Genomic DNA, 15,167 nt, shown 5'->3' on the forward strand with positions numbered 1-15,167 from the left:
TCGACCCCCAAATAAATGCAAAAATTGCGCCCTTTGAAAAACAATTTGTGGACTCTGCCCCTAAACAATGGACTGCATTTTCAGCCATCACGCTGAGCTTCATAGTGACTTCTTTACAGAGCTGGCCCGCTCTGTCGAGGGCCGCAAAGTCATCCTGCTTCTTCCGTGACTTTCATACATGCACGGCTTCAACAGCACAGGACATGTGGGTTTTGTCTCTCTCTAGAGACACTTATCTCCACGGTGTCCATCTGTACACTTGGCACCAGAACAACATAGGCTGCAGTTCTGTGATCAACTTTGTGGGCATGTCTTGGACGCTCTAGTTAAATAGAGCCGTAGTGCTGTCAAATGATCACCACCTGGTGGTCTGTTGGTTTTGAGTCCACCCTAGCAGTCCTAAATGTATTGCACGGATCTGCTGGCAGAGTCCCCTGTCAGAAGGAGTTTCAACCCCCACATCCGGCAGGATTTTGACCACATTCCTGGGTAGGTGGGCAAAATAGAGTTTGAGTGGGCCATGTTCTGTGCCACCATTGTTGAGGCTGTCGACCAGAGCTGTGGCAGTAAGATGCTCGGTGCCTGTCGTGGCGGAATCTCCAAACCCAATGGTGGATACCAGCTTAAAAAGGAGTCCTGATGGGTGCCTGGAGACCAAGCAGAATGTGGCCTTGGTACTACCTTAGGCAAAAACAGAAAAATGGTGGCATACCTTATATAGGTCAGGTATGAGATCCTGCCCCAAGTGAAATAGTTCAAGTATCTTGGGGGTTTGTTCAAGAGCCAGAGAAGAATGGAGTGGGAGATCAACAGGCAGCGTCTGCAGTGATCCGGACTCTGCATCAGTCTGTTGTGGTAAAGAGGATCAATCAACAATTTACCAGTCGATGAATGTCCTTATCCTCACCTATCGCTGGTGGAAGTGACCAAAAGAACATACAGTAATTACAGATACAGCCAGCTAAAATATGCTCCCGCTGCAGGAAGTCTGAGAAAAGGATAAGCATTTGGCCCGCCGCACACCGAGTGACACAGCCAAATGCGAATGAACTAGACAATCAAGAACAAAATACAGTTGATGGTTCACAACTGGGAATTGACCCTAACACACATACCAACTCACTGCAACAGACAAACTGCAAACCCTAGTGTTCTTACCAGTTTTGAGACACCACATATACTGTACTGTAATATTTTTTTTAAGTGAACCACAAACAACATGGCCTCTGTTCCACTCTGGAATTGCCCACTGTGAGTGGCGCCGAGCAGGTGTGGGCATACAGATTGCCCCCCGGGTCAATGCCTGTACGTTGGAGTTCACCCCAGTAGACGAGAGGGTAGCCTCCCTCCGCCTTTGGGTGGAGGGACAAGTCCTGAATGTTGTTTGTGCCTATGCACCAAACAGCAGCTCAGAGTATCCAACCTTTTTGGAGTCCATGGAGGGGGTGCTGCAGTGCGCGACCCATCCTACATCCTAGGCTGAAGTTTGATGAGCGACTTTGTCGTCGTGTCATCAGACTTGCAGCCGCGTGACTTGGACACTCGGGTGAAAAGATGGGCGGAGGTGTCGACCAATCACCGCCTAGTGGTGAGTTGGCTCCGATGGTGGGGAAGATGTCTTTACGACCTGGCAGACCCAAACGTATTGTAAGGGTCTGCTGGGAAAGTATGGGAGAATCCCCTGTCAGAAAAAGTTTCAACTATCACCTCCGGCAGAAACTTGCCCACGTCCCGGGAAGTGGGGGACAATGAGTCCGAGTAGACCATGTTCCACACCTCCGTTGTTGAGGCGGCCGACCAGCGCTGTGGCCGTAAGGTGGGTGTTGCATGTCATGGCGGCAATCCCCAAATCCACTGGTGGACACTCGCGGTAAGGGAGTCAAGCTGAAGGAGTAGTCCTATTGGGCCTTTTTCGCCTTTGGGACTCCGGAGGCAGCTGATGGGTAGCGGCTGGCCGAGCGGAATGCAGCTTCAGTGGTCACTGAGGCAAAAAACCCGGGCGTGGGAGGAGTTTGGTGAGGCCAAAGAAAATGAACAGAAACACGGCACTTGATTTATGTACTGCATATTTGCACTATTAATTGGAGACTCTAAATTGCCCGTAGGTGTGACTGTGAGTGCGAATGGTTGTTTGTTCGTATGTGCCCTGCGATTGGCTGGCAACCGGTTGAGGGTGTAACCCCGCCTCCTGCCCGATGACAGCTGGGATAGGCTCCGGCAAGCCCGCGCCCCGAGTGAGGAGAAGCGGCTCAGAAAATGGATGGATGGATGGATATTTGCACTAAGATAAATTTGAGATCAATAGAATAGGCAAAACTCAACAATGTTCCAAGCTTCCCTGTCAAGTAAATATAATTTTTTTAAAAAGAAAAGAAAAAGAAAATACCAAATAGATGGCGCTCAATGCTGCGTAGCGCCAAACCTCAGTACTGAGTTTCGACGATGTTTTTGGCATTTTTACTCTTGGAGGTGAGTGGTGATGAAGGAAGTTCTTGAGTTCACAAATGACAAGAACAAACACAGTTTATGTCTTGCTAACGTGCACAAATAAGCTATTAGCTGATGTGTTTGGTGTAGCTCCGGCTCTTTATCATACAGGCTTATGTACTTTGGAATAGTTAGGTGTATCTGATTATGTCATGTCCAAAACACCGTCTTGATATGTCAATCGTGGGCTGATTCATTCAAATGCCAAGACATTGCAGGGATAAAGAATGAAGGAAAATAAATCACCACAGAACGTCTTCACTTATTAGAGAGAATATCATCCCCTGACATGTTTAAATATGGAAAGCAGTTTGTTTAGTGAATTAAGAAGACATCTCCAGATACACGCAGAGGTCAGTTAAATAAATGACAACAAACGTATTTTTGGAAACTTTCTTCTTTTGGACTGTAAGAGAGAATGGATCCATAAGGTTTGATCTAAAAATTGTAAACACAATTTACCCGAAGAGTCATGTGTTTAACAGCTATGGAATCATTTTGATTGTTGGCTCCTCATCTTCTAAAACGATTTATTCTACTAATTTGTTGTTGATAGAAATGTATCAACACTGTATGTGCTGCAGACAGGAAGCCCGCCTTCAAATGTGAAGGGGACACTGAATATAAATTCATGTCACCATCAATGATGATGTCCAGGTATGGAGAGACAATTGTAATGAGAAATAATGAGAGCAGTAAAGTCATAATAATAATTCCAACAATGGATCATGAAATATTCAGGAAATTGTTTTGTTTCATCGTGATACAAGAGCCTATCCCAGCGATTATCGGGCAGGAGGCGGGGTCCACCCTGAACTGCTTGCCAGCCAATCGCAGGGCACATACAAACAACCAACCATTCGCACTCACATTCACACCTACGGGCAATTTGGAGTCTCCAATTCATTCATGTTTTTGGGATGTGGGAGGAAACCGGAGTGCCCGGAGAAAAGCCACGCAGGGACGGGGAGAACATGCAAACTCCACACAGGCGGGGCCGGGGATTGAACCCCGCACCTCAGAACTGTGAGGCTGATGCTCTGTGCCACCGTTCAAATATTTTATTAAACAAATTAATTGAATATTTAGCTGTTTAATGTTGGGGTGGTAGAGCTCATATCCTATGCAGATTACAAATGAATAAACTCACACCAATTTGTGTGCTTTCGTTTTCTCTCAGGAAAAGTAAAACCAATCAAGAAACTCAAACGTTCAGCAAATCACGTCGACAGACTTTCTGGGCGTTTTCTCTCCTGCCTAGAGCCGAGCCTTGCGTTTGCGTTGCAGGGTGGAGAGAAAACGGTGCATCTTTCCCGAGTCGCCCCACAATTGGATTATTACAACAAAAGTACGGGGGAGGGATGGGGGGGTGGGGGGGAGTGTTCCTCCTCGCAGCTGGCTTTTCTCCCGGTCATCCTCACCTGGTGTCTTCCGGCCTTCTTTCCCTGTAGCTGTCAACTGGAACGTTCCTCTTTTGCAAAATCCTTTAAACAAGTTGTCCAAGCACACACACTGCAAGCATATTGCACAAGCTAAAATGTTTCCAAGGTTACTGTGTAAGCAATCTCATCCTGAATACTAAATCTATGAATCCTATAATTAATAACATAAGAATTCTATTGTATGCTTTGTACGACAATTCATAAGATGTGTCTTCTATTCTCTGCCTAGTATAACACTAAATAAAGAAAAGTAGTGGGAGAAGACAGGACACGCGGATCGTGAAAAGTCCACAGGACGAGACGTGTTCCAATGTTAAAATATTTGACTCAACATCCATCCATTTCCTGTCCCGCTTCTCCTCACGAGGGTCGCGTGCGTGCCGGAGCCTATCCCAGCTATCTTCGGGCGAGAGGCGGGGTACATCCTGAACTGCTCGCCAGCCAATCGCAGGGCACATATAAACAAACAACCATTCGCACTCACATTCACACCTACGGGCAATTTGGAGTCTCCAATTCATTCATGTTTTTGGGATGTGGGAGGAAACCGGAGTGCCCGGAGAAAAGCCACGCAGGGACGTGGAGAACATGCAAACTCCACACAGGCGGGGCCGGGGATTGAACCCGGGTCCTCAGAACTGTGAGGCTGACGCTCTGTGCCACCGTTCAAATATTTTATTAAACAAATTAATTGAATATTTAGCTGTTTAATGTTGGGGTGGTAGAGCTCATATCCTATGCAGATTACAAATGAATAAACTCACACCACTCACACCAATTTGTGTGCTTTCGTTTTCTCTCAGGAAAAGTAAAACCAATCAAGAAACTCAAACGTTCAGCAAATCACGTCGACAGACTTTCTGGGCGTTTTCTCTCCTGCCTAGAGCCGAGCCTTGCGTTTGCGTTGCAGGGTGGAGAGAAAACGGTGCATCTTTCCCGAGTCGCCCCACAATTGGATTATTACAACAAAAGTACGGGGGAGGGATGGGGGGTGTTCCTCCTCGCAGCTGGCTTTTCTCCCGGTCATCCTCACCTGGTGTCTTCCGGCCTTCTTTCCCTGTAGCTGTCAACTGGAACGTTCCTCTTTTGCAAAATCCTTTAAACAAGTTGTCCAAGCACACACACTGCAAGCATATTGCACAAGCTAAAATGTTTCCAAGGTTACTGTGTAAGCAATCTCATCCTGAATACTAAATCTATGAATCCTATAATTAATAACATAAGAATTCTATTGTATGCTTTGTACGACAATTCATAAGATGTGTCTTCTATTCTCTGCCTAGTATAACACTAAATAAAGAAAAGTAGTGGGAGAAGACAGGACACGCGGATCGTGAAAAGTCCACAGGACGAGACGTGTTCCAATGTTAAAATATTTGACTCAACATCCATCCATTTCCTGTCCCGCTTCTCCTCACGAGGGTCGCGTGCGTGCCGGAGCCTATCCCAGCTATCTTCGGGCGAGAGGCGGGGTACATCCTGAACTGCTCGCCAGCCAATCGCAGGGCACATATAAACAAACAACCATTCGCACTCACATTCACACCTACGGGCAATTTAGAGTCTTCAATCAACCTACCACACATGTTTTTGGGGTGTGGGAGGAAACCGGAGTACCCAGAGAAAACCCACGCAGACACGGGGCGAACATGCAAACTCCACACAGGTGGGGCCGGGATTTGAACCCCGGGGCTCAGAACTGTGAGGCAGATGCGCTAACTAGTCGTCCACCGTGCCCCCATTTTACAAAACAAATTAATTACAATATTTAGCTGACTACATAAAGAAAAGTAGTGGGAGAAGACCTAGCAACTAAAAAAAAAAAAATACCGTCAGGACTGGGGGTCTTACCACGGCAGCGGTAACTTAAAGGGGAGGATCCAAGACTACACAGCACCCGTGAGACACCAAACCAAAATAAGTGAAAAAGGGACCAACGCCAGGGGACCGCTGCCGCTCGGATGCCCTCAGTACCTGTCAAATAATAAACGAAGAACACAACAAATATATACAATGAAGGCATTCTTCATATCACTACAAAAAAAAGAACATTTCAACTCAGAAAAACATAAGCCACCCATGATCAAAAATCGGCTACCAAATGTACAAGGACAGAATATAATACACAGAAAAACTCAAAGATAACAGAAAAGAAATAATCAAGGGAGACTAAACTAATGACCCATGAAGCTCTGTGACACTGACCCAGAGTCTGTCGGACCCACCGTTTGATGTCTCATGAGATTCCCGGCCAGTAGGAGTGCTGCCTCACCGGGTCCATGGTCCGATCAATGCCCTGGGGACCATGCTCCTGATGTAAATGATTCATGGTCACTTGGTTAAGGACTGTAGGCAGAACCAGCTGGAGGAGCTCGCTCCCACTACCAGGCTGGAAAATTAGCCGGTAAAGCACAGCCTCCCTTTCTAACAAGCGGTCCCACTCATTCAACAGTGTCATCGCTGGCTTGGACACCTGCGATCTCTCAGCGCATGTTGGCCGAGCCCACCTCTGCCAAAACACCAATACCTCTTTTAAAAGGGGGTCAGCCTCCTGCAAGGCTTGAATGTCAACAAGCAAGGATGATGTAAAAGCAGATACTACCCCCTGAGAGGCAACCACTCTCGGGTCCAGACATACTACATGCTGGAGGGCACTGGGGACTACGGTGCCTGGCACAACAGCTTCTGCCAAGCCAGAACCAGACAGATACTGCCAGGAGAGTGCATCATCGTTTCGATTACTGCAAACTGACCGGTACTTGATGTCAAAAACAAATGCGGCCAGCTGTGCAGCCCAGCGATGCTCCGTGGCTCCCAGCTCGGCAGACTACAAGTAGATCAGTGGATTGTTATCTGTGAAGACCAGCCACTTGTGCCCCAACAGATATTCTCGGAACTTCTCAGTCATAGCCCACTTCAGCGCCAGGAGTTCTAACTTCATGGAGCTGTAATTATCCATGTTACGCTCAGCAGGCCTGAGGCCACAACTGGCACAAGCCACAGGCTGAACCCCTCGGTCAGACTCCTGTGAGAGCACTGCTCCAAGACCATTGTGACTGGCGCCCACTTCTAAAATGAAAAGACAGGAGAAGTCCAAAACCAACGTTGACTTCAATGCTTCAAAACTGGCCTCACACTGTGGTGTCCAGGCAGTTCCCAAAGCCTGCTTAAAACCTTTTCTGGACTTTTTGTTTGTGAGCTCAGCCACTAGTTTGTGCAGAGGACTGGCCAATTGCGCAAAACCCTCTACAAAGTGCTGGTAGTAGCTGGCAAAACCCAAAAATTAGTGTAGCTCTAAAACATGACAGGACCGTTTCCATTTGGAAACAGCCTCAATTTTCACAGGGCCTGTGGAGACTCGCTTGAAATAACATGGCCCAGGTACTTCACTTCCTTCTGAAAGAAGATGCTGTTCTCCAGTTTGACCTTCAAGCCTTCTTTTTGAAGCCGGCCAAGTATCACTTCCAGCCGCTGCAGATGTTGTGCAACTGAGGAGTAGAAGATGACAATATCATCAAGGTACAGGAGGAGGGACTGTGCTTACTCATCTCCAAACATCCTTTGCGTGAGCCGCTGGAACGTACTCAGGTATTGCACAGCCCAAAGGGAATCCTATTGAACTCTAACAGTTCAAAAGGAGGACAAAAGGCTGTCTTGGGCCTGTTTGGTTCTGACGCAGGAACCCGGTTACACCCACAGCGAGATCAAGTGTCGAGAACCAGCAGGCGCCACAAAGTGCATCCCTGCTCTCCTCAATGCGAGGCAGTGGGAAAGCATCCCTTCTTGTTTTGCTGTTCAGAAGACGGTAATCGACACACAAGCGCAGACTTCCGTCCTTCTTCCGAACCAAAACAATGGGTGAGGCGTAGGGGCTACTGCTTTGCGCCTCCAGAAGCTGGTAAATAGGAGCTTTCACTGCCTCATATTCAGAGGGCGGAATACGGCAATACTGCTGTCTAAACGGGACGTCATCAAGGCGCGGGATGTCAATAAGGTTGGTGCAGCCCAAGTCTCCATCATGCATTGCAAATACAGAACTGTACTCCAGCAACACAGACCTCACCTCACCCTGCTCCTCCTCCGTCAACATGTATAGAGCCACTCGTGGGGCTGCCCCCAAGGTCGAGCAGGTGGCTGCTTGATAGGCTATCATAGCAAGGCCTCACCTCGGTTACCCCTGTGGACAAGCTCACAACTTGGGCGCCACTAAGAGCACCAAGACAAGTCCGTGGGTACAGAAGGATGTCAAACAGCACAACCTGATCCGCAAAATGTGGCGAAGCAGTGCTGGCCACGACTTTCATTACTCCACCAGGGATACAAAGGGCTTGTTTTCCTTGCACCCTAATGGAACCAGTAGGGTCTTTTTTACCCTGGGCAGCAGCTTGATGGTACTTCTGGAGGGCCTCAATGACTGGGGGCCTGCAACACAGGTGGTGATTCAAACAAAGAGCGGGCGTATGCCCCGAAAAGATGTCAATAACGGCGAATTACAATCATCCCCAAGACTCCAGGGGGTGAAGTCACAGCTCCAGGGGGGTCCTTGGCAACCAAGATCCCACAGTGGGACATTACCTCCTTAGAGAGGGTCACATAACGCTCCAAATAGCCAACATATGGAATGGCTTGGCCAATGACAGGACCGCAGGCGATCATGATTCCAAGATGCAAAATGATCCTGAAAGAAACTCTCTGTTATGGTGGACACCATAGACACAGTATCCACCAAGCATGAGACAGCGACATCACCCATCAGAATATGAATACTTGGGCAAGATGACATTAGATGAACCACGGGGCTGGGATGGCACTGCTCTGAACACTAAACAAAAGACCATGAGCAGATGGAAGAGAGTACAGTGGGGCAAAAAAAGTATTTAGTCACGCACCAATTGTGCAAGTTCTCCTACTTAAAAAGATAAGAGAGGCCTGTAATTTTCATCATAGGGATATACCCCACCTACGTGAGACAAAATGAGGAAGAAAAAAAAATCCAGAAAATCACATCTGATTTTTAAATAATTTATTAGCAATTTATGGTGGAAAATATACATATGCGTACATATATATACATACATATATATATACACACATACGTACATATACATATATATATATATATTATATATATATACATATACACACATACGTACATATACATATATATATATATTATATATATATACATATACATATATATTATATATATATACATATACATACATATATATATTATACACACATATATATATATATACACATACGTACATATATATATACACACATACGTACATATATATATACACATACGTACATATACATATACACATACGTACATATACATATATATATATATGTATATATACAGAGAAAATAAGTAATTTGATTATTGGAATTAAATAGCTGCAAGAAGAACTTCAAACAAAAACATACCAAAAACAACTATTTATTACAAAAAGGACCTTGCAATGACTACACGTTCATTAAAAATTGAGCAGAAGGTTTCACAGGATGAATTGACATTGGAAGATGAGGCCATTTTTATTCAGAACAGGTATACATTTTGGATATCAACATACACGCTTGGCTATCTCAATTTTAAATTCCAAATGTTCTTTTCCTAACATTGTCTAAAACATGAGCAAGGTAAAGTTCACTTTTCTATCGAGTTAAATAAGAGATGTGAAACACCCTACCTACCCCCCCAAAAGAATTTTGCCAAGGAGAACAGGAAACAAAATGTTTGCTCACAGAAATGATTCACCTGAAAGTGATGAAGTGATTTGTCTTCTGCATCTCCTCAGTTGACATCAAAATCTGACACTGTGATGGGTAAATAGCTTTCATGAAAACATTTTATTCAGATAGCGATGGCGAGTGCAGGGACTTGCCACTGACTGGGCTATTGCTGTAGGGATGCCAGTTACCCCTCTCTCTGTCCTTGTTTTCATGCTTGTGCTTGTGTTTATGCTTGTGCTTCTTCTTCTTCTTCTTCTTGTGCTCGTGGTGGTGGTGGCCATGCTCACCTCTGTGTTTCAAAGGCAAGGACAGGGTGTCTTTGGATAAGGACGGTAAAGGCGTGGCTGGCATGGAGAGCGTTGACTGTTCGATGAATGCCGGCTCTTTACCTTGAAAGAGACGCATCATCTGTTATGGTAAACCAACTCAACAAACAAATACATTATTATTGTGTTATCTCACCTGGTGTAGAGGGTCTCTCCAGCAGATTGAGGTGATGGTGAATGAAGGCCTGACTATCGTGCACAGTCTCCATGTCAATATCTTCATCTTCCATGTTAAACTACAATCGACCAGAACAAAACATTAGTGACTGTGCAATCTATGAAAAAAAACACAAATAAATCCCCATCACCACCGCCGCCATCCTCACTCTGATCTTGTAGCGCCCGACTCGACCATCATCATCTTGATGCTGCACTGCTTGTCCGGGCTCTGGAGGGGAGCCCAACTGAGTCTCGGCCTTTCTCTTGATGCCCTGAGGAGGCTGTCCTACCCCACACACCCCCAGTGAAATGGGATCAGGCTCTTCCTCCTCCTACCAAAAGAAAGAAACAAAGCAGCTACAGTGTATTCTGTACCTTCCAAACGATCAGTCTTACCACATCCCAGACCACAGGATAATCGCTTCGCTCAGGATCATCTTTTAGAGACATCCGAGAATCGGGCGTAAACCCAATTGTATATGATTGTATTGTATGTGTATACCCCGCATTAAAACAAAAAAGTCTTAAGGAGTAGTGTTTTTTTTTTGAAAGAGACTGTAGCTGTTTTTGTGGGTTTTGCAACTCTCAACAGTTCTCAATGCTGTGCATTCAGGTAGCAACACAAACAAATTGTATGGGACACTTGAAAACGCATCTTCGGCTGACTTAGTCGCTCATTATGAGACCTCGATTTCTCCATTGCGTCTGGAACACAGTGTTTCACTTTGAGCACATTTTTTTTTATGTTGCAGCCTTATTCCAAAATGGATTTTATCCTGAAAATTCTACATACAACACCTCATAATTACAACGTTGGAAAAATTTTATTGTTTTTGATATTTTTGCAAAAAAAAAAAAAAAAAGAAAAGGCACCACTCATCACCCAACTAATATCATCCATGAGCGGACTAGCCATAAACTGCGTTGATAAATGGTGCTTTCCTGCGCATTACTTTTTTCATCAACTCCTCCTGTTTTGTCATCGTTATGCTCCTCCAAAAGACATCAACACTGTATATTCTATGGGTTACTGTGTTTCGAGACTGGCTCAGACACAACTTTCCACTACCCACGTCCCCAAAACATGCATGCTAGGTTGATTGAAGACTCTAAATTGGCCGTAGGTGTGAATGTGAGTGCGAATGGTTGTTTGTTTATATGTGCCTGCGATGGGCTGGCGACCAGTTCAGGGTGTATCCTGCCTCTCGCCTGAAGATAGCAGGGATAGGCTCCAGCACGGCCGTGACCCTGGTGTGGAGGAAGCGGTACGGAAAATGGATGGCTGGATGGATGAAATATCACACAGCCATAAGTATTCAGACACTTTGCTCAGTATTTAGCAGAAGCACCCTTTTGAGCTAATACAGTCATGAGTCTTTTTGGGAATGATGCAGTTTTTCACACCTGGATTTGGGGGTCCACTGCCATTCCTCCTTGCAGATCCTCTCCAGTTCTGTCAGGTTGGATGGTGAATGTTGGTGGACAGCCATTTCAGGTCTCTCCAGAGATGCTCAATTGGAATGTTTTTGGGTTAATTATTATTATTTTTATTTTATTTATGATTTTCCCAAGGTTGCGGTGCGAGCATACGTAGCGGCTGATCTCGGTCCCAAACAAACGGTGTTTTCATGTTTTAGTCCATCTTCATCATGTCTAGATGTTCCAAGATGCAGATACAGTCGCAAGCTTCTGCTCGACATCAGCAGAACTACCTTCACGGAGTTAAACTCTACTCTCACTGAGGAGCAACAGAACTTTGGGTTGCTCCGGGTGACTACAACAGCTGCGACCCCCACTCCTGCGTCACGCCCAGTGTGGAGGCGCCATGAACGGCGAAGGAGGATGGGGAAACGGGACAAGCGCGGAGGTAGGCTATTCCCTCCATCATGTTAGCCAACATACGCTCTCTGGACAACAAGCTGGATTACATTCGACTGCTCCGCTCTACCCGTAAGACTGTGGGAGAGTGCTGTGTTTTTGTGTTTGTGGAAACATGGCTTAACAGCAGCGTTCCAGACAGCGGCATTCAGGTCGACAGGCTAGCATGCTACCGAGCGGACAGAACTGTTGTGGGAGGTAAGACGCGCGGCAGCGGACTGTGTGTTTACATCGACGACGCCGGATGCCAGGACGCCATCTTGGTCAGTCAACACTGCACACCGGTTACTGGAGTTTATGGCTCTGAAGTGCCGGACGTTTTATTTACCGAGGGAATTCACTGCCATACTGCTTGTGGCAGTAAATATTCCTCCAAACTCCAGCAATAACAGGAGTGAGGCGCTAAATGAGCTATACCATCATATCAGTGAACAGCTGACGGCCCACCCAGATGCTTTCCTCATCCTAGCTAGGGACTTTAACAATGCTGACACCAAGGCTGTGTTTCCTAAACTCGACACAAACATTGACTTTCCAACACAGGGTAATAACACTCTGGACAATGTTTTTACCCCCCTGAGAGGGCGTACAAGGCGCTTCCCCCACCTCAGCGCCTCAGACCATCTCACCGTTATGCTATTTACATCGTGGGTGTTTAGTCTCAGGCAGGGGACGGGCAGGTTAGGAAAAACGGTACGTAAGTGGGGAAGAAGGGGGAACGATGTGGGGGGTGGGATAGGTTTGGTAGGGGGGGAAATAATATGGGGGGGTAAGTGGCAGAGGTGGGATTTATGGAGGGAATAAGGTTGGGATTGGAATGATATGTAAGGGGAGGTGGTATAGTTTAGGGGTTAGGGAAGTATATGATTGAATGGGTGGGTGAGATAATAATATTAGGAATTAAGGATGTAGAGGGGGACGGGGGGGTAGATGTTAAATGGGGTAGGTGTTAGTATGTAAGTAGGTTGTATTATGATGTTCATTTGGGAGTTTATAGAGGTGTGTTAGTGGGGTGTGTTAATGTGGCAATTGAATTGAGGGAGAGTAAGATTGTGGAATTTGATAGAATTGGTTGTGGGGGGTAATTCGTATCACACAAGTTAGATTGTATAATGAGTCTGTGGCGAGGTATTCAGACGATTACGGACTATAAAGCCTTACCACAGAACTGCGACAGCTCCACCTCTCTACTAAATGAGCTGAATGACTTCTTTGCTCGCTTTGAGGCACACAACAGCACCCTTGCACACAAGACTCCACCCCCTCCTGATGACCAAGTGCTGACACTGACCTGGGACAGTGTGAAAAGACGGGTAGGCGGCAACGACAGATGGCGCCTACGTGCGTGGACGCCTCGGTCACGTGCTCTCTAGTATTGTTTTCGAGTTTTTTGTTCGTCTTTGGAGACATTACACGACTCACTTACACAAGGGGAGACTTGCTAACCATCAACGAGGCTACTCCTGACTTTCTTTCACCAACCTTTGCAAATCTGCTCAGTTTTTTTCCCCCTGAATTACTCACCGGAGCAGCGACCGCGGTCTTTGGCGCATGGAGACGGAGGCGCTGCCACAGAAGGAAGCGAGCCGGCATCCAGGTGAAGCTCCGAAAGAGAGGATACAGATTGGCATTTCCGTCGAGAGGCTGAACCAGGACCTGGAGACTGGGCTCCGATGTCTCGCTTCACAGGAGCCACAATCCTGGTCTCAGAAACTGGTTTGGGTTGAGTTCTCTCACAACACTATCCCCTCTGCATCCACTGGTCTATCGCCTTTTCACATTGTGCATGGTTACCAACCATCTCTGTTTCCTGCCATAGCCCCAGAATCCACGGTTCCAGCTCCATTGACCTTGGTGAGATGCTCCAGGAGGACCTGAGAGCGAGCCCACCAGATGCTGCTCCGCCAAGGACGGTCCTACAAAACCGCAGCTGACCGTAGGAGGACACCGGCCCCGAACTACAAAGTGAGTCAATGAGTGTGGCTCTCCACCAAGCATATTGCACTCCGGGTGGAGTCCAGGAAGCTTGCTCCCAGGTTTGTCGGGCCCTTCCCCATCACAAAGGTCATCAACCCTGTCACTATGAAGCTTAGGGTCCCATGGCCGATGCGGGTCCACCCTGCATTTCACGTCAGCCTGCTCAAGCCCGCCCGGGACTCCCCTCTCTCATAAGGCCGTGCAGGCCTATAAACAAGAACGCCAACAGAGAGGACCATATCCTTGTGATGAGACTGTATTCAACTTGTGCTGCCTTATAAGGACAGAAAATATCTTACACTCACCCACCACAGCAGATGAGGCCATAGAGCTGTATCTCTTCCTGAGAGCAGACATACTTAAAAACCTATACATTTCTATTTATGAGGTTAATCACTATAATTCATTTTTTTCTGTTCATTTTTACTTCAGCGGCACGGTGGCCGACTGGTTAGAGCGTCAGCCTCACAGTTCTGAGGTTCAATCCCCGGCCCCGCCTGTGTGGAGTTTGCATGTTCTCCCCGTGCCTGCGTGGCTTTTCTCTGGGCACTCCGGTTTCCTCCCACATCCCAAAAACATGCATGCTAGGTTGATTGAAGACTCTAAATCGCCATTACGTGTGAATGTGAGTGTGAATTGTTGTTTGTTTGTTTTGTATGTGCCCTGCGATTGGCTGGCAACCAGTTCAGGGCGTACCCCGCCTCCTGCCCGATGACAGCTGGGATAGGCTCCAGCACGCCCGCGACCCGAGTGAGAAGCAGATCAGAAAATGGATGGATGGATTTTTACTTCCTGTCCTTAGTTCTGAGCACAAATAGTGTCTGCGGCTTTACAAATATTTTGCTAAATCTGCCAGACGCCTGAAATGCTACACCATTTGTCCTTCTCATAAACATAAGAGGTCCTCGTCTGCGCTGAACCTGCTGATCCACCAAGAAGAAATAAAACATGAAGACTGGGGTCCTGTTGTTTGGTTCCCGTTTGTCTGGCAAAAGAGACTGTCGAGAATGTGCTTGAAACTACAGTATACAGTGTTCCCTCGACACTTCGCGCTTCACGCTTTGCGGCTTCAGTGCTTCGCGGGTTTTTCCAAAATATTCATTAAAAAAAATACAGCCATATCGGCAACCATATTGCGGAAAGACGCGTTGTTTCATGT

The 15,167-nt window shown here is 46.6% G+C and overlaps 1 protein-coding gene across 7 annotated transcripts in view; it reads right to left on the reverse strand.

The window, feature by feature from the left end:
• Positions 1-9,359: 9,359 nt before the first annotated feature.
• The window catches only part of taf2 (TAF2 RNA polymerase II, TATA box binding protein (TBP)-associated factor), a 107,027-nt gene continuing 101,219 nt past the window's right edge, over positions 9,360-15,167 (reverse strand). For 6 of the 7 annotated variants that reach the window (XM_061775456.1, XM_061775455.1, XM_061775459.1 and 3 more), the window contains exons 26-28: positions 10,321-10,485; positions 10,131-10,230; positions 9,360-10,057 (exon numbers count right to left, since the gene is read on the reverse strand). In XM_061775456.1, the coding sequence (XP_061631440.1) occupies positions 9,786-10,057; positions 10,131-10,230; positions 10,321-10,485 (537 nt within the window). In that variant the 3' untranslated portion in view covers positions 9,360-9,785. Of the gene's footprint in view, positions 10,058-10,130; positions 10,231-10,320; positions 10,486-15,167 lie in introns of those variants that run through there. The other variant, XM_061775457.1, reaches the window with a different exon arrangement.

Source organism: Phyllopteryx taeniolatus, chromosome 6, assembly GCF_024500385.1.
Source record: "Phyllopteryx taeniolatus isolate TA_2022b chromosome 6, UOR_Ptae_1.2, whole genome shotgun sequence".
Lineage (NCBI taxonomy): Eukaryota > Metazoa > Chordata > Actinopteri > Syngnathiformes > Syngnathidae > Phyllopteryx > Phyllopteryx taeniolatus.